General features: G+C 35.2%; 1 protein-coding gene across 1 annotated transcript; it reads right to left on the bottom strand.

The window, feature by feature from the left end:
- Positions 1-1330: 1330 nt before the first annotated feature.
- On the bottom strand, positions 1331-25673 carry LOC109612140 (DNA-directed RNA polymerase II subunit RPB1-like). The gene is made up of 4 exons (XM_020035904.2): positions 25489-25673; positions 2976-3111; positions 1558-2918; positions 1331-1500 (listed from the first exon to the last, which is right to left on the bottom strand). The coding sequence occupies exons 1-4, from the start codon at positions 25607-25609 to the stop codon at positions 1331-1333; spliced, it is 1788 nt and encodes a 595-aa protein (XP_019891463.1). The 5' UTR covers positions 25610-25673.
- Positions 25674-26277: the final 604 nt, after the last annotated feature.

Raw genomic sequence — 26277 nt, 5'->3', positions numbered from 1 at the left:
CCAGACTTAACGCTTGGCTCGAGGACCTTCATAGATATTTCTCTATGTGGGGCCTTAAGCTAAATGTTGGAAAATGCACAGCGGTAGTATTTCGAGGCAAACCACGTGTAACTTATCCAAATTTTCGCTCCCCTGTTTTAAAATTAGGAGAGGAAACCATACAGGTAAGGGATAAGATGAGGTATTTATGGGTTATCTTATGCGAGAAGTTTGAATTTATAAGACATATTGACTTCATACTTGATCGAGCAAAGAATATATACTTTGCCTAACAAGGTGTCCTTAAACACAGTGGTGGCCTGTCTAAAAATATAAAGCTACTCATCTATAAACAGGTAGTCAGACCTGTTATCTCCTACGCCTTTCCCATCTGGTTTCTTATATCTTCGAATCAGATGGAGAGGCTTAGGAAATGGGAAAGATCTGTCCTAAACTACTGTTTGGGACTGAGGCCGACCGTGAGATGGGATGGTACTATTAGAAATCCATCATGTAGGGCAACATATGATGCGGCAAGTATAGAACGTATTGATCGTTTCCTCATGAGGGGGCCCTGAACTTTATAAATGGAGCGCAACACCTGGAGAATAATTTGGTTGATGATTCCCTACATTGTTCGTATGACACGGAGGCCATACGTAATAAAAAACATCTCCCTCCGGGTTCCTTAGTGATATTATTAGACCAAGGTCAATTGTATAATGGAGAAGATTTGTTATTCTACCACAGAAGGTATAATACCATGAATTTGTATGATACTGTATATTTAACTACACAGTAGATTTGTAAATAAATCTTTAGTTCCATAGTTATAATATTTAGTTTTTAGTCATAAGTATTTCATTAATATAACCTGAATTTTGCCCTTTTTATTTGATTTTTTTGGGGTATTTTATGAATGATAATATAGATTTAAGAGAATACGACAGTCGCATGCAATTTTTCTGCAGCGTATAATAATACCCATACTTTAGTATTTAGCGAATAGCCATACGTTTATTTAATAGTTGTTTAGCAGTAAGTCATGCTGTATAGTTTTAAGATTTCTAATCAATAAATATGGCCTTGAGGCAAAAAACAAAAAAGTAAAAATTTTAATTGTCATTCAATTAAATAAAAATTTGAAAAACGTGCACAGAATTCATTTTTTCTTTTGATACACATAATAATCGAATTTCAAAAATTTATTCTTATCTCCCACTCATTTTAAATTTCATGAGTTTATAATCATCTTTGGTCTCGGCGAAAGGGTTTCCCTCCTCATTTCAAACAAAATCAGAATATACACTTTTTTGCATAAAGCGATTGATGGATGGAATATGAGCAAAAGCTATCCCAACCAAAAGAGCTCCGTAGGCATTGATGAAGTGAATAACCAAAATGGAACCATTAAATTACAGCTACAATGGTGTTCTAAAAAAAATTCACAACAAATCTTACCTTTCATTGGTGTACGATTGAGGTCAAAACGATCACTATCCTCATAGGAACCAGGACGTTCTGTAAATTCGAAAAGTCATTATCAATTTATCTTCCATAAAATAATTTCCAACTCACTTTTATTTCCCGGCAGATAGTCATCAGGATTGAAATAGGTATTGATTTTCTTGTCATCATGATAGCCATTCGGAGGACGACTGGCAGCGGTGCCATTACGTCGCACATAATTATTGTCATTGTTAGGACCATAAGGTGCAGAGGTGGAGGGTCTTGCAGCGCCACCAACCGGTGGATCTGGACGATTTGTGTAATCGACAAAATCTCCAGGCTGTGACGAAGATGGTCGCGAACCATATGGTGGGGGCGAGGAGCTATGACCATTATTCTCCGGTCGTGGAGCGTATCCAGGTGATGGCCGACGATCATTTCCTGGTCGTGGGCTGTATGACCCGCCTCCAATACGATCATTTTCCGGCCTCGGACCATAAGGCGAACCACCATTGCGATCATTATCCGGACGAGGACCATAAGGGGGACCACCATCATTGCGATCATTATTAGGTCTTGAGCCATACGCTGGACCATTACGATCCCCATTTGTTGGCCTTGAGTCACTATTTCCTGGTCGGGGACCATAGGGAGATGTAGCAGAGTTGGGATCATTGTTTGAAGGCCTTGAATCTCCATAATAACCTGGTGTGGTATTATCATAACCCGGCAAACGCATGGGATCACGATGCGAGCTCTCATAGTTTGGTCTATTGGGCCTTGGCGAGTTGGAGGAATATCCCGAATCTTCGGGTCTCATGGTATTGGGATTGTAAGATTCTGGAGTGCCATAACTATAGCCATTACCATAACCCAAACCAAAAATAGGCTTGGGGGGACCACTTGCACTTTGTGAAACTGAGGGTGGCCTGGAGCCGTCATACGACGTTGGACGGTCTCCCACCTCAGGGGCATTGGAAGCATAACCACCCGGTATGTAAACATCTTGATTGGGGGCGGGATAGTTTGGTTCATACAAGGTGGGATATTTAAACAAAGGATAAATGTCCTGAGAAAAATAAAGACGATCTCCATTTGGAGCGGCTGGTGTAGTGGGTACAGTAGAATCCAATATTGTGGGTGAACCACGATTATACAGAGTCGTCTCGCTATAACCTGTTGTCGCAGTTGGATATCGGGTATTTTCTTCCTCCACTGTTGTCAACACCGTAGGTGTGGGATCAACCACCAACAGTGGCGTAGCCGGTGATGGCCTGCTCGATAGAAAAACTGGCGTAGTTGGGGCCAAACTACTACCATACCCATTCGTCTCGGCCAGATTATCATTCGGTTCATCCAAATCAAAGCAATTCGTTTTGCGTGCATACAAATCAAAGTCTGGATCAAATATCACACCATTCGGCCTGCCACCTGATGTTCCGTATTTTTCCTTGGACAGCTGGCAAGTGCCGTTTCCACGCCGATGAACTCTGCAAAAGAAAATGTCAATGATGTAATTTTGATGCTACGCCAAATGCCAGACTCACCCAAATGAAATTGATTGACACTTGTCACCCTCCTGCAGACACTTCTCTTTGCAACTTCTCAACGAATTGGTGTCTTCGGTGCGAAACGTCTTCTCAAATGGCATCATTGCCTCCAAAGCAATGCGTTCAAAACAGTCTACAAGGAAATAGAAAAAAAAGAAAATCGATTACAAAATCGACAGGTACTTTGAAAATTAAAATGTAACCGCTTCAAAGTGTAAAGGGGAAATTATGCAATTTGATGAAGTGAAATTGATGAAGCTAAGTGGTTTAACTATTTATCACAATCATAGTCTGATCTTTTCTATACCAAACAACATAACAACAGCAAGCTGTTTAAACTTCCACCATGGGAAATCTTCAATTATGGCAAAATGGGGTGACTAAATAGTAGTAGTTTAAAACCAGTTAAAATGTATCGGTCGGTTTAGCTGACAGATGTACAGGGTGAGATAAAAAACTGCAACCAACTTCAGACTGCTGTCATTTCTATGACACTCGTCCGACAGCTAAAATTATTCCAGTGATAGCTCATTATATTGTTTACAAGCGTACAAAAGCATTTTGGTGAGAATTTTCCAGAAAAAAGTTATTCGTGATTTCTTTACATATACCCTCAGCAAATGCTCGATTATTTAAATATATTTTGACTTGTGTTGTGTTCATTCAAATATTGTCCCTTTATGGGGTGGATTCCGAAGTAATGGGGCAATATTGTCAATTTCGTAGCGGACCTAAATAAATATGATATAATTATTGCGACGTGCCTTACTTCTCTTTATGTGAGATATGTGATAACTTTATGCGTGATGTACCAGATATAGTCGACCGAAGTATTCCATTTTCATACTTCACCTAATACAGATACAAATATTGATAATGGCAAAATTACAAGAATTTCGAACATTTATATACAATTTGATAAATTCCATATTCATTTCAGGTTTCTGGCGAAGAGAAATATTTAGATATAGCAAATTGTAAAGAATCGCTGACTTGTTTCACAAGTTATGACAGATAAAAGTATTGAAAATTGAGACCTTTGTGGGTTTTCTTGTGTTAACAAAAATGTTTGTATGTGTGAAATTTGAAAAGAGTTGGATGCTTCTTTGAGCGATTAGTTTACAAAATCTTGAACCCTTTGTGGGGCAGGTGGCAAAAGAAATGGTCCGATCTCTCCCATCTTTATGACAGATCTTGTGTTGATGGGAATATGGATTTCGCGTTTTGTAAGATTTACGGATATTCAAAATGTTGACCTTTTGTGGGGGAGGTACCAGACGGAGTGGTCTGATATATCGCATCTTCAAAGCAGATTTTGTGTTAGTAGAAATAATGGGATGTGTGAAATACGAAGCGAACCGGATACTTATGTATTTCGAATTTTATAATTGTTTTGGTTACTCAAAATTTGGACGTTTCTGGGGGAGCTACCAGAAGAAGTTCCATCTTCATCTTCACACCAGACCTCGGGTTTATAAATATAATGTGATGTGTGTAATTTAAAGACAATCGCATTTTATAGGAGTTAAATTTATTCAAAAATTTGACCCTTTTGTGGGGGAGGTATTTGTTGGAGCCCATTTTCGAATATGACCTAGCGTTTATGCAAATATTAGAATTTGCAATGTTGGAGTAAAATCGGATCATTCTTTATCTTTCTGTGCATTAAAATATTTTATTTCAATAGTTTGACCTTTCCAAAAGAGTGGACCGATATTGCTCATCTTTAAATAATATTATGATGTATCAAGTTTGGACCACATCGGATACTTCATTCGAGAGTTGTCTTGTGCACCAGGCAGCCAGACAGGCGGACATCGTTAGATCGACACCAAATGTCCTCAAACGGATTTGGTCCAAAAGACCTAGGGTATAAAACAGTATCAAACGGTATGTATCAACTAGTCATATGGTATAAGTAGCCATATAGCTAAGGGTATAATAAAAAAGTTTCCCTTTGCCGGGATGAAATCATGATATTGGTAGTGATCAGCAAATGTTGCAGGCTTTCAGTTTCGTTTTGAAAAACTTTGAGGTCAGTCAATGGGGGAATATTCCAGACTTAAGCAGTCAACTGATTGAATCTTCAACAATAGCAAAACAAACACATAACGCGCAAGGGCGTTTGCACCAAAATGCCAACAAACTTACACACAGGTGACTGTGTAAATGTAAAATTCTGTTAAAATCTTTAAAATACCTAATATCGGAAGGTGCCAATATATATGGGGGATATACGATATTGTGGACCTATATAGACAAATCTATGTCTGGGGGTAAAGTACTGACAAGGAACTCCTTGTGTGGATTTTCAGATAATTCCATTGGGAAATGTGGCTAAAATCATCAAAATCCCGAATATCGGCGTTTATCGTTATATGGGTGCTATACGATATCGTGGACCTATGTAGAAAATTTTCATCCGAGGTATAAAGAACCCACAAGGAAATCCTTGTGTGGATTTTCAGACAATTCCGTTAAAAAATATGGATAAAATCATCAAAATACCGATTCCTTGTGGAATTTCAGGCAATTCCATTGAAAAATGTGGCTAAAATCATCAAAATACCGAATATCGGGGGTACTACGACATCGTGGACCTATATAGATAATTCTCTTCCAGGGGATAAAATACTCACAATGAACTCTTTGTGTGCATTTTCAGACAATTCCATTGGAAAATGTGGCTAAAATCATGCAAATACCGAATGTCGGAAGGGGCCGTTATATGGGGGAAATACGATATCACGGTCCTATATAGACAATTCTATGTCTGGAGGTATAGTACTCACAAGGGACTCCTTGTGTGTATTTTCAGACAATTCCATTGGAAAATGTGGCTAAAATCATCAAAATACCGAATATCGGGGGGTACCGTTTTAAGGGGGCTATACGATATCGTGGACCTAATTAGATAATTCTCTTTCAGGAGGTATAGTACTCACAAGGGACTCCTTGTGTGTAATCTCTGACAATTCCATTGAAAAATGTGGATAAATTCGTCAAAATAACGAATATCGGGGGGTACCGTTTTAAGGGGGCTATACGATATCGTGGACCTATATAGATAATTCTCTTCCAGAGGATAAAGTACTACCTAGGAACTCCTTGTGTGGATTTTCAGACCATTCCATTGGAAAACGTGGCTAAAATCATCAAAATAACGAATATCGGGAGGTACCGTTTTAAGGGGGCTATACGATATTGTGGACCTGTATAGATAATTCTCTTCCAGAGGATAAAGTACTCACTAGGAACTCCTTGTGAGGATTTTCAGACCATTCCATTGGAAAACGTGGCTAAAATCATCAAAATGCCGAATATCGGTGGGTACCGTTATATGGGGGCTATACTATATCGTGGACCTATATAGATAATACTCATCCGAGGTATAAAGTACCCACAAGGAAATCCCTGTGTGGATTTTCAGACAATTTCGTTAAAAAATATGGGTAAAATCATCAAAATACCGAATATCGGGGGGTACGTTATATGGGGGATATACGATATCGTGGACCTATATAGACAATTCTCCCTTAGGGGTAAAGAACTCACAAGGAACTCCTTGTGTGGAATTTCAGACAATTCCATTGAAAAATGTGGCTAACATCATCAAAATACCGAATATGGGGGGTGCCGTTATATGGGGGCTATACGATATCGTGGACCGATAAAGCCCATATTCGAACTTGACCCTCCTGCAGACAAAAGAGAGATCTGTGGAAAATTCTAGCTTCCTATCTTAATTCGTTTAGACTGTAGCGTGATTACAACAGACGAACGGACAGGGCGAAATCGTCTTAGAATTTTACGCTGATCAAGAATATATATATACTTTGTTGGGTCTAAAATAATTACTTCGATGAGTTACAAATGAATGACGAACTTAATATATAAGACTGCTGGCAGTCTTTGCAATATTTTATTATGATGATTTTTGGGAAAGGCAAGAAGTGAGTGTGATTCTCAGTCATATTTGAATGATCGACACTTATAGAGCTTGTTTTTCACCAAACTCATCATATCTAAAAGCTGGAAAAGCCAAGTGACGGTTCCCTTCGCCGGGATGAAATCATGATATTGTTAGCGGACTGCAAATATTGTAAAGCTGTCGTTTTGAAAACATTGCTCTTTGTAATAGAGAGTAATATAAACTTAAACAAGTGGGGGAATACTCCAGACTTAAGCAATCATATACGTATGTACACATGTGTAAAATCCTATTATCTGAACTATAAAAACATGCCCCATCAATTTTACGTTTCAGAAGTTTTCTAATAGCATCTTTTAAAAAGACATAACAACTGATTATGAAAATTAAAATAGTTTTCCATTCAAATCCCAAAAAATCATAATTATAGTCCCCCTGATGTAATGACATATGTATTCCTGGTGTGGCATAACAAAAAGACACGCTTTTCGCTAAATAACAAAAAAACTACGAAAAAGGAATTCTAGCATAAAAATTCTAACAAAATGTCTATGAACTCCTCCTTACTCCAGTGAATACCACCCAAAAAATGGCAACAACCTTCCATCGAAATAATTCTTCCATAATAAACTACAAAAATTTTTGGGTTCATATTAATTATGTAAATGAGTTCCAGTTCTATGTTCAGATAGATGAGTGGCATCATAGCCATTCATATGTAAAAATAGATTACCATCTGCAAAAACAAATTTATATGACCTTCAAAATTTAGGTACATTTACGAGTTGGTTTGTTGTTGGCATTTTTGTGAACCTTAAAACAATGCAAAAAATGTTAATTATTTTTTTTCGAAAAAATGCCAGCAGTCTTCTGGTGAATTTTTTTAGCAACAACATAAATTACAATAAAACCAGCAACAAATAAAATACAAAATAAAATGGTAATTAATTAAAAGGAAAAACATCTAACATCCAAAATACAAAACTCATCCGTTCGGAACCATCAGACATCAGTTGAAGCCAAAACATGTTAACTAAAGCTAAACCAACACCATGGCATCACCGGCTTGGTGAAGTACTTTCTATAGCCTCGACCATACATATGGAGGGTATATTAAGTTCGACATTCCGTTTGTAACTCATAATTGATAATTTCATAAATGATAATTTTAGACATAACAAAGTATATATATTCTTGATCAGCGTAAAATTCTATGACAATTCAGCCCTTTCCGTCTGTTGTAATCACGCTAGAGTCAACACGAATACAGATGGGAGGTAAAATTTTGCACAGTTCATTCTTTTGCCTGTAGGCAGTTCGAAGATTGGCTATATCGGATCACGATATCGTAAAGCCCCCATATAATGTTACCAAGCCCCCCCCCCCATTTAAAGCTACATTTTTCAATGGAATTGCCTAAAAACCCATACAAGAAGTTCTTTCTAAGCACCCCTGGAATAGGAATGCCTACATAGAGGTCCCCGATATCGTATAGCCCAGATACAACGGTACCCCCAATATTCGATATTTTGACGATTTTAGGGAGATTATTGTTTCAAATTTCGTATTTAGAACTCGTTGTAAGTACTACAGCCTATGGCAAAAATTGCGTATGCAGGCCCACGTCTTCGTATAGCCCCCATATAACGGTATCTCCCAATATTCGGTATTTTGATGATTTTAGCGACATTATTCACCGGAGGTTTTTTTAAATTTCGTATTTAGAATTCGTAACAAAAAATTGTCAATGCAGGTCCAAGCTTCTATATATATTTTTTGCCGATTTTGTGAATGCGTCATGCAGACTATGTATCCCCAATTTCAATGAAATTTGGAATGTACGTCGAAATTCGGTACAAAAATAAATTCGCCAAATTATATTGAAATCGGTTGAGGTTCGGATACATATTATTGGCATATTTCACATATTTGATGCACCAAACACGATATATGTGTTTGATTCCAATGAAATTCGGAATGAGTAACGGAATACTTTCGGTCGGTTTCGTATATTTTATGCACGATACATTTTGTACAATATGGTATTGGGTGAACAGATAGTGCTTGAAATCTGAAGTTTGATATTGGGGTCAATGTTCATGCGTTGCCTGGACATATGGAGGTGGTTTGGAAATGTATACTATACAGGGCGAGATGAAAAAACTGCATCCAACTTCAGAGTGCTGTCATTTTTAAGCCACTCGTTCGACAGCCGTAAAAATTATTTCAGTGACTCACTATATTGTTCATTATATTGTTTACAAGTGTACAAAAGCATTTTGATGAGAATTTTCTAGAAAAAAAGTTATTCGTGATAGAATTCAAGCGTGATTTCTTTATATTTGGCTGGAAAACAACAAGTGGTTATCGTTAAAACACTTCAGCATTTAAATGTAAAAAAAAACTTTTGTGTCACATACCATCGCTTGTTACCATGATACTGGTAGCGTAGCCCGACGTCAAGGAAGTGGACGGAAGAAAATCAGCAGAAATGGTTCGAAAAGTAGAGAAGTGACTTGATCGAAACCCTTCGCAGTGGCCGAAAAAAGGCTCGTGAGCTGAACATATCGCAATATTCCATTCGGCAAATACTGAAAAATGCCCGAGCTCATTTTTCAAGCCATTGAAATTCCAAAAAGAGCAAGAAGTTACAACGTAATAGAAAGAAACGAGACTCAAAAGAGCTAAAGAGTTGCTTCGCTTGGCCGATAGTGGTGAACTCTCCGAAGAGAAAACATTCGTTGTCCCGCAGTTTGTAAACAAACAAAATTAACGCGTTTCCTTTCCAAAGAGGTCAGCTGAAAATGTGCACCTTCGGTTGGCCACCAGAACTTAATCGCCGACCATGGTGATGGTGTGGACCGCCATAACAGCCGAAGGTCGCTCTCCGCTCGAATTAATCGACCGTGGCATCAGAATAAATGGCGAAAATTTTCTGGAGGGTGTGTTGAAGTCTTGGACACTCAAAAATTTTGGCATCAGACCTTGGTTATTCAAACAGGACTCAGAACCATCGCACTCAGTCCGTGCCACCCAAGAATGGTTACAAAATGAGGTTCTTTGTTTTATTTCCAGCGCACAATGGCCATCAGAATCTCCGGATACCAATTTATTTTAGAAAGCAAGTTTGGCACTAAAAAATAACAAAGTGTCGATCAACTCAAGGAAGCGCTTCGCCGGGAATGGGCCAGAATTCCGCAAGAGCAACATTCGGGCAGCGTGTGACGGTTTCATTAGCCGTTTGAAGACCATAATTCGTGCCAAAGGTGACCAATTCGAACAAATCTAAGCTTATTTCAAAATTTGATGCTATTTCCAAAATTTTTTGCGTCCACTCAATAACATTTAAAAAAAAAATGTACAAATTATTTCGTTTGACTTTGTTTCAGTTTTTTATCTTACCCTGTGATTGCACGAATACAACTGGTATTTGGTATTCAGATTAATGATCGTTTCTGTGTTTAAGATTTGACGGTGGTTTTCGAAGTGCATCTTATATTTATACAAAAAGTACAAAATGGTACAAATTCAATACCAAGGGTGAAGGGATAGGACTGGAATCCTAGAATTTGATATTAAGGATTTAATTTGGGATTTGATATGTAGGATTTAGATATGGAGGTGGCCAATTTTTATTATGACAAGACGTTGAAATAGTTATGGCCAGAAAAATTGGATGTTGAATAGTTGGGCAAAGTTTTAACTAAACTTTAAAATAAGACATTTTAAAGACTTTTGTTGCAAAAAGTAATAATTTGCCGATTATTCTTGGGAATTTTGTCCAAGAAATAATGGATAAATTGTGTGCATTCTGAGTACTAAAATGAGCTAAATATAATATATTAAGGTGGACTTCTCGTTGACGAATTTACAGGCACTTCCTAGTCATATATAAAGTAATTGGCTTTTAATTATACCCTACAACACTTTGTATTGGGTGTATTATAAGTTTGATTGGGCCAAAAATTATGTAACACCACGAAATATTGATTTCCCACATAGGAAAGTATATATGGATCTTCCTATTTCACCGAGCTGAGTCGATCTAGCTATGTTTGTCCGTCCGTCCGTCTGTCCATGTTAATTTTTAATCACTCTACAGGTCGCAATTATGGCCCGATCTTCACGAAATTTAAAATGTAGGTGGGATTAATGTCAGAATAGAACCCTATTTCTTTTGGAGATGATCGCATAATATCTAGGGGTTGAAATAGACCAAAAACCGAAAAATTTCCTGATTTTGCAGTTGCTCTACAGGTCACAATTATAGACCAATCGAAGCGAAAGTTAGCATGGGGCTAGAGCTTTGGGCGGGGAGAAGCCTTCCAATTTTGATGGTCATCGGGTAACATTTAGTGGTTGAAATAGACCATAGCATTCGTGATAAATAAAAGTCAAATTTTCCATTAAACCGCGAATAATTTTAATGCCGGCGAAATCACAAATAGACGAACAGGTCAATTCTGACCGTTACGTAGATGACGATAGTAAAAATATCGGATATATATAGCGAAATATATACAATGTATATGTACAAAGGAAGGGGATCTCCAGAATGGCTGGAGCGATATTGACAAATTTTGTAAAATTAGAATGCCCTATTTGGCATAAAAGTATAAATTCTAAAAAAATCGCATAAAAAGATACCAATAATGCTGTTAATATAGATTTTGTAGTATTTTGTGACATTTTTTTATTTTTTCATATTTTTTATCGCATGCGATTTTTTCAATTTGACTTATGATATTGAAGTGTATATTTTGTAATATTTTTGCACTTTACAACACAGGTTGGGGTTATTATTTATATACAGATTGCAATTATCGTTCGATCCTCACGAAATTTTTGACAAAGTTAGGGTTAGGCTCAGAAGGGCTTCAAAGATGTCCGCAATATATTTAGGGGTTGAAATGGACCAGAAACTCAAAATGTTCCTGATTTTGCAGCCGTTATAAAGGTCACAAATAGAAACCAAAGGACACGAAATCTTGCATGAAGTTAGAATTTAAGACAGCGGGTAGAATGGACCACTACTTTTGTGTGAAAAAATACCAACATTACTTACATGTGATATCTGAAACATACAATACGCGAACTTATAGCTTTTTTATGCTGATTTCGTTGACGAATATAGCCAAATTGCTTTTGGAGATTATCGCAAAATAGTTAGGGGTTCAAATAAACCAAAAACAGAAAAAAATCCTGATCACACAATTGAAGCAAATCGAAACATCTGAGAAGATAGTTAAGCACAATGAAGAATTGTAGCATTTTGGATGACCATTGAATTATATTTAGCCGTAAAATGGACCACAAAAACCACATTTGCTCGATGAAAGACCAAAAGGGCAACCCTACTGATCCATTTTAAATTTAACTGACCTTTGCAGAAGTTCAAATTGGCCAGGTAGGAAATTCTTTGTTCTGTTTTCCATTGGCTTGCAAAATTGAATTTACATCATTAATGGGGCTAATCACTCTTCTTCGGTGAGTGACATGGTGTCACTCCATCACGTTTTGAATAAAAGAGGAACACCAACATACATACTAATGACGAGTACATACATACATATTCAAATTATGACATAATCATCATAACAATTGTCATTGATAAAACATTTGTTCACCCACGAAAATGTGCATATGTATGTGTCCTTTTATTTATTATGCTAATTAAATTCAAGCTCTATGATTTATTGGACATTAGAACGAAAAGCTGCATGTTTTGTTTTCGAGGTGAGAAATTCACATTATGGAATTTTATTCGCTTGTGATTTTTTTTGTTTTGGGTGGGGAATAAGAAAACTACAACTTCTAAGCCCACACCTCATTATGTTATTAGACGTTAAGGTTTTATTTATTATCGATAAAAAAAAATTATGCCCATTTAATTATAAATTTGGGAGAAGCAGTAATATTATATACTAGCAAGTGTGCGCTACTTCGTTAGAGAAATGTCCACCTCTAATTTTTAGTCCACCTTTTAAATTTGATAGAAGGCAAACATTTTCCACACATATGTATTTTGCCAGTACGGAGGTTACGTTCGCGGATAGGTTATGTCAATCCACATTTTCGTAGAGCCCCCGTATAACGCACCTCCTAATATTCGGCATTTTGATGATTTTAGATACACTATAAACGGGAATTGTTTAAAATTTGGTATTTAAAGATCTTAATGGGTTCTGCAGTCAATGACAGAAAATTATCTTTGTATGTCCACGTCACCACATAGCCCCCATATAACGGGTTTCATTTAAGCGGTATTTTTATACCCTCCGCCATAGTATGGAGGGTATATTAAGTTTGTCATTCCGTTTGTAACACCTCAAAATATAAATTTTAGACCCCACAAAGTATATATATTCTTGATCAGCATAAAATTCTATGTCGATTTAGCAATGTCCGTCTGTCTGTGGAAATCACTCTAGCTTTCGAACGATATGAAGTAGATTGATAACATTTTACCCAAATGTATATTATGTCTGCAGGACTTTTGGTATTGAAAATGGGCCATGTAGGTTCACGTTTTGGTATAGCCCCCATATAACGTTACCTCCCGATATTCGGTATTTTGATGATTTTTGCGACAATATTCATCGTAATTGTTTCAAATTTGGTGTTTGAAGTTCGACATGGATGCTACAGCTAAAGACAGAAAATTGTCTGTGCTGATCCATGTCTTCGTATAGCCCCCATATAATGGTAACTCCCGATATTCGGTTTTTTGATGATTTTTGCGACAATATTCATCGTAATTGTTTCAAATTTGGTATATGAAGTTCGACATTGATGCTACAGCCTATGACAGAAAATTGTCTGTGCAGATCCACGTCTTCGTATAGCCCCGATATAACGGTACCTCCCGATATTCGGTATTTTGATGATTCTAGCGACATTATTCATCGGTTTAAAATTTGGTATTTGAAGTTCGTAATGGATTCTACAGCCTAAGACAGAAAATTATCTGTGCAGGTCCACGTCTTCGTATAGCTACATATAGCTACTACATGATTCACCGATATTTTTTAGTTTCGCATTTGAATATTGTCATGACTTATGACAAAAGTTGCAGGTCCATGTCGTCGTATAGACCCTAATGTAACATCTACATTCGGTACTTTTAAGATTTTAGCAGAATTTTTTAGGAAAATGTTTACGTTTTACACCAAAAAGTCTTTAAAATCTTTCAATTTGAAGCATGACGAGAAGGACATAAGTAAAAACTTTGCACAATGGACCCACAGAAACCCTAAACCATAGAAACCAACAACAAACATCACAGCTCTATCTCTATTCACTCAATACTAAATTTAGTAACATTCATTACGCAGATTCTAAACGATCTACATCTTTCCATCATCAACACCAGTAGTGATCTAAAATTAGTACCATTTAGTACCACATCAGATAACAATCGAGATCTCAATATCAAATTAAGGGATTCCAGCTATATATATTCGTTCAATACCACATTTAGAGCAGGACTTTTAGAACAACTATAGTACACATTCCTCAACCTCATAAACCAACAGAGACTCAATTACAAATTTTGCGATTCCAGCTCTAGTCCTTCGCCCACCACCAAATTTAGCACTTTTCCAAAATCGCCTTCATATCTCAATTACATATTCCAACAAATATGAAGATTCCAGCCCTATTTTTTCACCCAATTCCAAACTTAGTACCCTTTAGTACTGCTCGTACAGATATAGGATGCATTTCCAAACCACCGCCAAATCTCAATTACAGATATGATCTTTAAATTCTAAATTTAGTACTCTTCGTACAATTATAATACACCCTTCCAAATAAATATCTCTGTCAGGCTTCACATCAACAACCGCCCTAACACCAAATTTCAGATTTCATGCACTGTCTGTACACTCAATCAATTTTTCGAACTGTTATATTACACATTTCTAAAACAAAAATCTCAGGATGTCAGCTCTATTTCTCACCCAATACCAATAGCACTAAACTATTTCGTAATTTTCTTACAATTGTTCAAGATACCAACAGAGAACTCAATATTAAATTTTATTTTTCCAGCCCTATCCCTTCACCCAATACAAAAGTTAGTACCAATCAGTACTTTTCGTTCAGTTATTGTACACATTTCCGGTACCACCTCCGTACACATTTCCGGCGACACATGAACAGCGACCCTTATACCAAATTTCAGATTAAAAGCTCTTTCTGTTCACCCAATACAAAATTGAAGGAAATATAGTGCTATTTAGTACTTTTTGTGCACTTGTAGTACACATTTCCAAACCCAACTCTTTGTTATAAACCTACCATTAATAGGGACCCCAATACAAAATTTCGGCTTCATTCGTTCTCCCCAAACCAAACTGTTCCAAATTTAGTACCATTTAGTATAGTTCGCACACTTGGTACATATTTCCAAAACCGAATTTGAAGTTTAGTTCCATCCGTTCACATAATAGCAAATAGTACCATTTTAGAACTTGTCGTAATCTTAAAGTTCGAATTTCCAGAAACTCTTTGGTACATATATCCTGCACTCCATCAGTGGCTCTCGTTACAAATTTCAAAATTCTAACTCATTCCGTTTGTCCAATACAAAGTATTCAATTTCTAGTACTTTCCGTGCGCTTTTAGTACGAATTTCCGAAAACAAAGCCCTATCACACGCCTACGCACCAAGACTGACCCTTGTGCAAAATTTCAAGATTCAGCGTAAAATTGAATGTCCCTTTAGGTATATACATCTGTTGATATCTCGATAGAGCTTGCATAGACATTGATATTGCTGCTAGAATGTCTGGTATTGAAAATGAAATATCTCGGCTCGGTTTTGTTACAGTTTTTATACAACAGTACATCTTGAAAATCGGTATTGTTTAGGTTTCGATCCTGATTTCAGATTACCTGCAATTGGATATTTCGGGTTCTCAGTTAGTAGTTAAATTAATCGCAAAAACATCCACCATATAACGGAACTTTGAAGTATTGGAACTTTGAGGATAACATATTCCTCGTTCATATTTGAAGTATCTGCAATTTTCGAATCTACGCCACTGTTTTGTTGTTGTTTACATTTATGTGTTGTTGTTAGCTGACGTTTGCCGTCATGCACCAAAAACCATGGTGTTCCACACTGAGCACATCACCTCGTTATGTACCACAGAGGTTAGTTTGTTTTATAGAATTACACTAAAACTACATCTATATTAGGGTGTTTCAAAAAACTTTATTAGGTTAATAAAATAAAAAAAAAATTGGAATATAATACGGAATGTGAAAACTTTTTTCTTTCATTCTTAAGTTAGTTCCTCATACAAGGCTTTTTTTTTTTTTTTTTTTTTTTTTTTTTTTCGTTCGGTCCCAACGCCACTCTTACCCGCCCCTGCCGACCGAGGGGGCCACCTCCCAATACGTAGGGAGCGCGTACACCCCATAGTCCGCACCATGGAGGGTTAGTATTGTAGGGAAACACCAGCTACAGTAAAACATCAGCCGGTTTTAGTAAAAGGATTAGTATTACAAATCACACACAACGAGCAAAAATACAAATCTGGCAGCTCAAATACTATAATTATAAATTAAGTATTGATATTTTTATTGCATGCAAAGGTTCAGATAGTGATAAATTATTATAGAGGTTGTTATATATTTCACATAAAGATCTAAGGGGGTTGCTTAGTTCGTAGTTAGATCTCGCCAAGGAAAGATTTAGCGGTATATAATTACGAGTTATTCTAGACGGAACATTAAACTTTATTTCACTAATTAAAAATTGTGAATCAATTTGACCACGCAAAAGTCGTATTAAAAATATTGCTCTAAGCATTAAACGCCTTCTTTCTAACGATGGAAGGTCTATAAGTTTTAATCGATTTTCATAGGGGGGGAGTGCTTCAGACGGATTCCAGGGCAGACCTTTGAGAGCGAATATAATGAATTGTTTTTGAACTGCTTCTATTGAATTAGAGTAACATTTATAAAATGGACTCCACAACACGCAACCATACTCTAATGTAGGTCTAACTAGACTAGTAAACAAGCGTTTAGTTACGTAAGGGTCTTCAAACTCTTTAGACCAGCGCTTAATGAAACCTAGAAGAGACTTTGCTTTATTAACGCTAGATTCAATGTGTAAGTTAAAACGAAGTTTATTGTCCAAAATAACACCAAGATCAATAAATGAGTCTACATTCTCCAATTTGTATGAACCTACGAAGTAATCAGATTGAATATGTCTAGATCTGAATAATGATAATTTTTTGCATTTTTTAAGATTTAGTGACATGCCATTCATACCACACCAATTTACAATGGAATGTAGATCATGTTGTAAATGTAATGAGCTATTGAGAGAATCGAGATTAATGAACAGCTTAACATCATCTGCAAACATTAGAATTTTGGAAAACCTTACAACTGACGGAAGATCATTGAGATAGAGAACGAATAGTAATGGTCCTAAATGGCTTCCCTGAGGAACACCAGAATGGACTAGAATATTTTTTGAGATGGCATTTGTGAAAGACACCTTTTGAGTACGGTTTTCAAGGTATGATGAAATCCAGTCTAACAATAATGTAGGGAAACCCATTAAATCAAGTTTGTGGAGTAATAAACTATGTACGACAGTGTCAAAAGCTTTACTAAAATCGGTATAAATTACATCAGTTTGAAATTTATTAGCAAAACCATTATGAACATAGCATGTTAATTCCATAAGATTAGTTAAAGTTGACCTACCTCTGATGAAACCGTGTTGACACGGTGAAAAAATTGGAGCCACAAAGTGTGTTAGCCTACGCGAAACCAAAAATTCAAAAAGTTTAGGTATTGCGCTAAGCTTAGCAATGCCTCTATAATTTTCAATATTGCAACGACTACCAGTTTTATGGAGAGGAATTATATAACTAGATCTCCAAAAATAAGGAAAGTAGCCTAAAGATAAAGAGTAATTAAATAATTTCGTAAGTGGTATGTATAATTCAATTGCACATAATTTAAGAACGTTTGACGGTACTCCGTCTGGACCTGGGGAGATCGAATTTTTTAAAGTTTTTAAACCATTTAAAACCTCTTCTTCCGTAAGCAAAATTTGGGGCAAAAAATTCAGTCTATTAATGTTAAAGCTGTAGTTGCTAGTGGATGTAAATGTTGAATAGCTATTCTGAAAAAAATCTGCGAACATGTTTGCAATATCAGAATCATCGGTAGCCTCTGTGCTGCCGAATTTCATACAGCTAGGGAATTCATGGACTTTTCTTTTAGAATTCACGAAATTATAGAAGTTTTTTGGGTTGCGTTGAAAACTATTTCTAATTCTTTGTAGATATGCCGAATAACATTTTAAATTTTCAGTGTTATAATTATTTCGAGCTTTGGAGTAATTGGAGTAGTTTAAGGATGAGTTAAATTTTTTAAATTTCTTAAAAAGTTTACTTTTGTTATTACGTAAACGTCTTAAATATGGAGTAAACCATGGCGAGCCTCCATTTGGCGCGTAATTTGAACTAGGGACTGTTAGTTTAAAGGCTTCATTTAAGATATTATAAAAATCGGAAATACAATAATCAATATCACCTTCAAGACGCCATATTGTATTGGAAAGAGTAGTACGTAACAAATCAATGTTAATTTTGGAAAAGTTAAAGGATATTTTTTTATTGAGTGGTTTGGATGTTATTTGAGCTTTAAGATCAAGAGTTATATTGAGGGTTGGGTGATAATTATCCTCCGGTTCGACAAACGGTGCACATCTACATAATGAAAGGTTAACGGTTGTGGAGAATACTAAATCTAAAATTCTATTCTTGACATTAAAAACATTATTTATTTGGAAAAGTCCTTGGTCAAATATAGCTTCCCAGAATTCGTCCATTCTACTAGCTGAGCCTGCAGACGATACAGGAATATAGTCTATGGAATTTTGTTTAGGGATCCACGATATACTTGGTAAGTTGAAATCACCAAGACAAATAAGATCAAAATTTGCTGACTTTAAACATGAAACATCCTTCAGAAGCTTTGAGTGCTTAATGTATATTTCAAAGTCTGAATTTGGAGGAATGTAGGAACAAGTTAAAGCAATAAATTTACCACGATATAATAGTTTGACACATATAAATTCTATATTAAGATCTTCAGTGACAACTATTTCAGACGTAATGGAATTATGTACAGCTATTAAAACTCCTCCACCTGTTCTATTTACTCTATCATTTCTATAAACTTCAAATTGGTCAGAAAAGATTTCTGTGTCGTAGATTTCAGGTTTAAGCCAAGTTTCAGTAAATATAAAGACTTTAAAATCAGAACCAAAAGATTTTAAAAAAGTTTGACGAAGTTTTGAGTTAAGACCTCTGACATTTTGGTATAACATTTGTAACGAATCAGATTCTATTAGTTTTTTGAAGCTTGCATAGCGTTAGAAGTACGGACAGGATTAAGTGCGTTACGCTTTTCTCTGAATACAAACTCTTTTACTAAAATGTCATCGGGCCAGAATGAACTATTAATAATAGTATCGAATATGTTTTTGGAAACAACAAGCTTAAACGATGAAATTGCACGAGCAGAGGAGGAATTAAACTTAAAAATTTTAAAATCACTTTCTTCAAGATTATGTATTTTAGATTTAACATAATCACTTATAATATTTATTGTAGTACTAGGATGCAATCTAGATATAAATACGCTTTTTCTAGGAGGAACTACAATTAGGCTACTAGAAGGAAGAGAAGCACATTGCAATGGTGGATGTGCTGTAGGATTTGACGTATAATCACTTACAAAAATAGGGGGGACGCTATGCAAATGATGTGGATTTTGCTGGACATTAGATGGAGCTTCAGAAGATAAGGTTTCGATCTGAGTACTCCGACTTTCACTTGTATTAGAAACAGCCGGTGATGACCTGCTGGACGGCGAAGATGCAAATTGCAACGGAGGCGCCAGATGGTTGTCTGAAGATAAATTTTCAGTATTATTTTGTAGCGGGGCAACAACTGGTGAATTTAGTGATATTAAGTTATTACCAGAAATAATAGCTGAAGATTTTTTTCTTTTGGGCGAACCATCAGGATACTCAAATTTATTGTACATATTTTCAAAATAGTTTAAGCGAGAGTAAACAGATTCAAAATCTTTCTTCATGTTTGCAATTTCGACTTTAGACTCCTTAAATAGACGGTAAAAATCAACCTCCAAGGACCTACAATTTATACACGCCCAGCGAAGTCCATTTTTTCTATCAGTTATTACATCAAATTGTCTACCAGTAAAACCCGCACATTTAAAGTGACCATGATTTTCACATAGCCAACAAGTAATAAAGCGTTCATTTTCATTAGTAATTTTACAATTTTTGTATAAACAGGCCATTGTGCAAAACTTCAAAAAATTATTCTAATGCCTCAAAGTATGCTTTAGATTGTGAATATAAAATTTAGAATTTGGGATTGAAAAACAAGAACAAGGCACAAGGGAGAAAAAAAGCGAAACAGACGTAAACAGCAAAAGTAAAACAAAAATATGAGAAGGCGCAAAAACAGTCACAATTTGTTTTAATTATTTTGTAAAATACCGTATTTAAACACTGAACTTCACAATGCACGTATAATTTCGATTATATTAGTAAGAACTGATAGTATTTCACTGCACAAAAAGAACAATAAATAATAATATATCTAAAATTATTTTATCACTATTTTGACACAAATAAAACACAGGCTTCCAAGTATTGTATTTGAAAAACACTTTTTTGATTCTGGGAATAAAACAATTGACTTACATAATCACAAAATCTTGTCATTGATGTAATATTCTTTAATGTCAAATTTATTGGGTTCTGAGTCTATCGGTGAGTCATGATAAAATAATTTAAATTCGATAGTTTTGCCTAGCCCACAACAACATATGGGTGCCACAAAAAGTACTTTTCAGATACTTAACACTTCCAACATTAACATTTTATTTTTTTTGTCGAAGCCACCCTAATGTATTTACAAATGTTTGTTTACATATGCCATTCCGATTAACATTCTGACACTATTTTTGTAATGTTTTACATTTATTTAAATTGCAAATACCACAAATGTAGCCTCAAACCAGACCAAAGTTAATGACACAGCGAGTTGAAGCGGTTGAAGTTGAAGCGTTTTCAGTTTAAAGTCATTCACATGAAGATTTTTTACGTATTTACAGAACAGTTAGCATTTCAAGAGCTGTATTTAGCTAAGTATGTTAACACTTGTTTTTTGGCGGAACATCTCATTTGGCAAACAAGGTCTTGGCAACTGCTTTATACATTTTTGTAGATCTATGTAAGTGATGGCATTAAGGGATGATGATTTGGAAAATAATTAAGGTTAAGCACACAGTTATGGAGACAGTTATGTTAAGTTTCTGGCAACATTTAAAGGATCAGGGTCAGATGGGGTAGGTGGCAGAAAAATTGTATACATATAAAATATTTATATAAAAGAGTGGTACTGAAATAACTGACTGACTGATGAAGAAATAAAGTCCAGACGAAACGGCTGAAGCTGAAATATCAAAATTTTGCACTAGGGTCAGCGTTGGTGACCAACAGTGTGATAAGGGTGGGTTTTAGGAAATTGAATACTTCGTATTGAAAAAAGACCGTATTGAAAGATGACCTAAGCCAAAGTGTTTTTGAAAATTTGAACTTTAAGGTAGCGAAAAGTTCGAAAATGGTCCTTAAATTCTCAAATGGTACCATTTAGTACAATAGTGCTATTTTTGGTACAATTTGTTATTGGGTGATCAGATAGTATTCGAATTTGTTATTAGAACCATTGTTTATGTGTAGCTTAGATATATGGAGGTGGTTTCGGATGGTACTAAATTTGTTATTGGTTGAATGAATATGACTGGAATCCTCAAATTTGAAATCAGGTCTCTGTTGGTATCTGAAATTGAGATATGGAGGTGGTTTTGAAAACGGGTACTATAATTGTATGAAAAGTACCAAATTTGGTATTGGGTAACGGAAAAGAATTGAAATCCTGTAATTTGGTATGGATGTCATGATCTTATATGTCCAAGATGAACTCCAGGTATCTTAGTGCGAAGAACTGCAGGTATTCTATGGAAAAGAAGACCACCTGTAAACCTGAAGAGCGACTCTAAATTCGGTAGAAGTTGCAGTTTTCGTCCACTTCAAGCCCTAAATGTTTTACATTTTCAAAAATAATAGGCTTCTATTCTAACTCTAAACTGACCGTCATGAAAAGTTTCACGAGAAGTATATAAAAAATCCCAACAGTATGTAAAAAATCTTAAAAAATAAAATGATAAAATATGAAATGAATCAGAATTTCACCTCTATCCTTCACCCAATACCAAATTTAGAAACCTTTATGCATATCCAAAAAAACTACATCTCTCCATCCTAGACACAAATAGTGGCTCAAAATTAGTGCTATACTGTACTTTTCGAATAATTCGATATTAAGAACTCAACCCCAGATACCAACAGAGACCTCAATATCAAATTTCAGGATTCCAGTTCTATATATTCACCCAATACCAAATTTATAAACTTTCAGTACTTTCCTATAATTTTAGTACTCATTTCCAAAACCAATCCATATCTCAACCCTAAACACCAACAGTTATCGCAACATAAAATTTCACGTTTTCAACTCTATCGCTTTACCCAATACCAGATTTAGTACCATTTAGTACTTCTCGTTTATATTTCCAAACCACCACCAAATCCCAAGCACTGATTTACTTAATAGCAAATATAGTAACATTCAGTACTTTTTATACAATTATGGTACAAATTGCCAAATCCACCTCCATATGTCCAGGCTACACTAATACCAAATTTCAGATTTCAAGCACTATTTGTTCAGAGAATAGTAAATTGTACCAAATATAGTACTATTTAGTACTTCTCGTAGTACACATTTCCAATATCACCTCTTTATCACAAAGCTACCACTAAGAGGGACCCCAATATAAAATTTCCAAATTCCAGCTTCATCCGTTCAAGTTAAACTAAAGTATTACAAATACAGCACCATTTAGTATACATAAGTATTTCCATAACAACCTGGATCATACAACCCAATAGAAATATTATTTTCCAATTTCAGGATTTCAGCCTTATCGCTTCAGCTAAATCCAAATTGTTCCAATTTTTGGTACCTTTAGTACACATAAGTAAGGATTTTTTAAAGCAACATACGCGCCTCAATTCCACACTCCAACAGTATTCTTCATTTCAAACTTCAGGATTCAAGTTTTATGGGTTCATCCAAATCTTAATTGTACTAAATTTACTGCATTTTAGCACGTATAAGTTAAAATTTTCAAAACCACCACCATATCTGAGTCCTACACTCCGACGGTAATCTTATTTCTAAATTTCAGGATAACAAATCTATTAGTGTACACATAAGTACAAATGTCTAAAACTCTCATCATACATTCCGATAGAAGTTGTAAATCAAAATTTCAAAATTACAACTCTACCGGTTCCTCCAAAATCTAAATTGTACCAAATTGAGTACCTTTTAATGCACATAATACGGTAATCTTATTTTCAAACATCAGCATTCCTGCTCCATGGGTTCACCCATGTCGAAATTTTACCAAATATGGTACCATTTGATATTTTTTGTACACATATATACAAATGACTAAAACTATCTCCATATCCCAATTCTACACTCCGCCAGCAATGTTGATTTTAAAATTCAGGATTCCAGAATTATAATTTTATTATTATATTATATACACTTCCAAAAATATTTCCTCACATAGACCATACGCTTCCACCTTGATTCCCATTCCAAAATTGTAAGTTATTACCTCTAACCTATACGAAATGATACAAAATGTAGTAAATTTTAGTACTTTTCGTACACTTATAGAGAGAATACCCAAATTCATCATAAACTTCATCAACGGCCCTATTTCCAAAAATTTAAGAGTTCTACCTCTATTCGTTCGTCAAATATAATGGATACAATTTTTAGTATATTTTGGTATTTAGTACTTTTTAGTACTCTTTTTTTATCTGACACCTTCGGAACAAGGGTGACCATCGCCCAATATTTTAAGATGAATTATTAAGTCAGTCAATTACATGACTCTTTTATTAAAATAGATCTTTTCGGGAAGAAAAATGTTTTTATTATTCGGAACTTTTCTAGGACAATTCCAACCAATTTTGATGGAACTTAACTGTATGAACTTTAAATATAAAATTTGAAACAATTCCGGTAAAAAATGTCTCTAATATCATCAAATTGGAAACAATTCCGGTCAATCATGTTGCTAATATCACCAAAATACCAAATACAGGGATATGCCGTTATATGCGGGCTATATGAAGACGTGAACAAACATATACAATTTTCCGTCATAGGTTGTAGTACCCATTACGAGCTTCAAATATAAAATTTGAAACAATTCCGGTGAATAATGTCGCTAAAATCATCAAAATAGCGAATATGGGGTACCGATATGGGGGATATCGTGAACCTATATAGACAATTCTCTTTCAAAAGGTCAAGTACTCAGAAGGAACTCCTTGTGTGGATTTTCAGACAGTTCCATTAAAAAATTTGGCTGCTATCATCAACATAGCGAATATCGGGAGGTAACGTTTTATGGGGGATATACGATATCGTAAAATTGTATAGGTAAAAATGTCTCCAATATCATAAAACTGGAATCAATTCCGATTACTCATGCCGCTAATAACATCAAAATACCAAATAAAGGGAGGTGTTGTTATATAAGGGCTATATAAAGACGAGAACAAACATATACAATTTTCCGTCATAGGTTGTAGTACCCATTACGAGCTTCAAATATAAAATTTGAAACAATTCCGGTGAATAATGTCGCTAAAATCACCAAAATAGAGAATATGGTGGGTACCGTTGTATGGTTCTATTCGATATCGTGGATCTATGTAGACAATTCTCTTTCGGGGAGTAAACTACTCACAAATAACTCCTTGTGTAGAATTTCAAATTGGAAAATGTTTATCCACATTTCAAAATACCGAATATCGGGAGGTACCGTTATGGGAGCCTCTCTTCGAACTTGACCTGCATGCAGACAAAAAAGCGATCTGTGCAACATATTAGCTTCTCATCTTAATTGGTTTTGACTCAAGCTTGATTACAATAGACGGACGGACAAGGCTAAATCGTATTATAATTTTATGCTGATTTTATGGAATGACGAACCTAATATACCTCCTCCATACTATGTTTGGTGTAGGGTGTACACATTTCCTGTTATTTGTTTCAGATCCCCCTTTGGAAGAATCTACCAAAAAATCTGTATAGATCAAGTACTGGTCATTCTAAGGCACTCCTTAATTATTTGTATCTCGAAATGAGTAAAAGTTCCCTGAAGGCAGATAGACAACAGACACTAAAATTCCCAAATTTATTGAGTATTTTTACCATCGCTAGATATTTCTGAACCAGTTTGGTAGTATTTACACTATTCTTGCTGGCAAAACATTACATTCATATATCATGGATTTTCCAGAAATATTAAATATCAAATGTCATATAAATTTACATTTATACTTACCATTTCTTGCCGATACCAATTGATTATCCACAGTAAGTGAGTTAATAGTGGGTATCACGAGGGCAATGGAAAATAAAGTCCATGTCAGGTTGATTATATCCAAAGATTTCCAGCGTATCATTTTTTAAGTTTTTTTAAATTTTTTATTATTTTCTATTATTATTTACACTTTTTTTTTCAAATCCTTTTTGAAAAAAGATTAAACTTTTTCCAAGTTTTCTTTTTTTTTTCTTCTTTTTTTAAGAACTCTATTCGTTTAACATCATTTGCAGATTATCTTTGAGGTTGAAGAAATGTAAAGAACTCCACATCCGTTACTGTTGAATTACAAATTAACAATGAATGGTTAGAATTTGTTCTGCTTTGGAAGTGAAAAACTTTTTCTCTTCCTCGAAATAAAATTGTGGGAGTTGTGTGTGTTTTTGTTGTCGTGATATTTGTATTCTTTTTCTTCTTCCAAGTATTTGGGTTCTCTGGCAAAAAAAAAATGATACAAAATTCGTTTACACACTTCCGCCAATTGCCGGTTACTAAAAATAAGTTCTAACAACTTTTCACCTTTAAGTTGGAATTTTCAGTTTGTAAGCCGTAGAAAAAACATACATCTGATATAGTTAGTATTAAAAAAAAAGAAGAATTAAAAATAATTATTTTAACAAACAAAAAAGGTTCATTACACAGACAAACTCAAGCCTGGCAAGAAAACCATTACCAAGAACCAAAAAAAAAAAAAAAAAAAAAAAAAATACAGAAGCCACGCTTGGATGAATGGTTAATTGTATGGCGTTC

The sequence above is a fragment of the Musca domestica genome, unplaced genomic scaffold, assembly GCF_030504385.1.
Source record: "Musca domestica strain aabys unplaced genomic scaffold, Musca_domestica.polishedcontigs.V.1.1 10, whole genome shotgun sequence".
Taxonomy (NCBI): Eukaryota; Metazoa; Arthropoda; class Insecta; order Diptera; family Muscidae; genus Musca; species Musca domestica.
The sequence above is the reverse complement of the archived record's forward strand: the minus strand, read 5'-3'. Positions and strand labels throughout refer to the sequence as shown.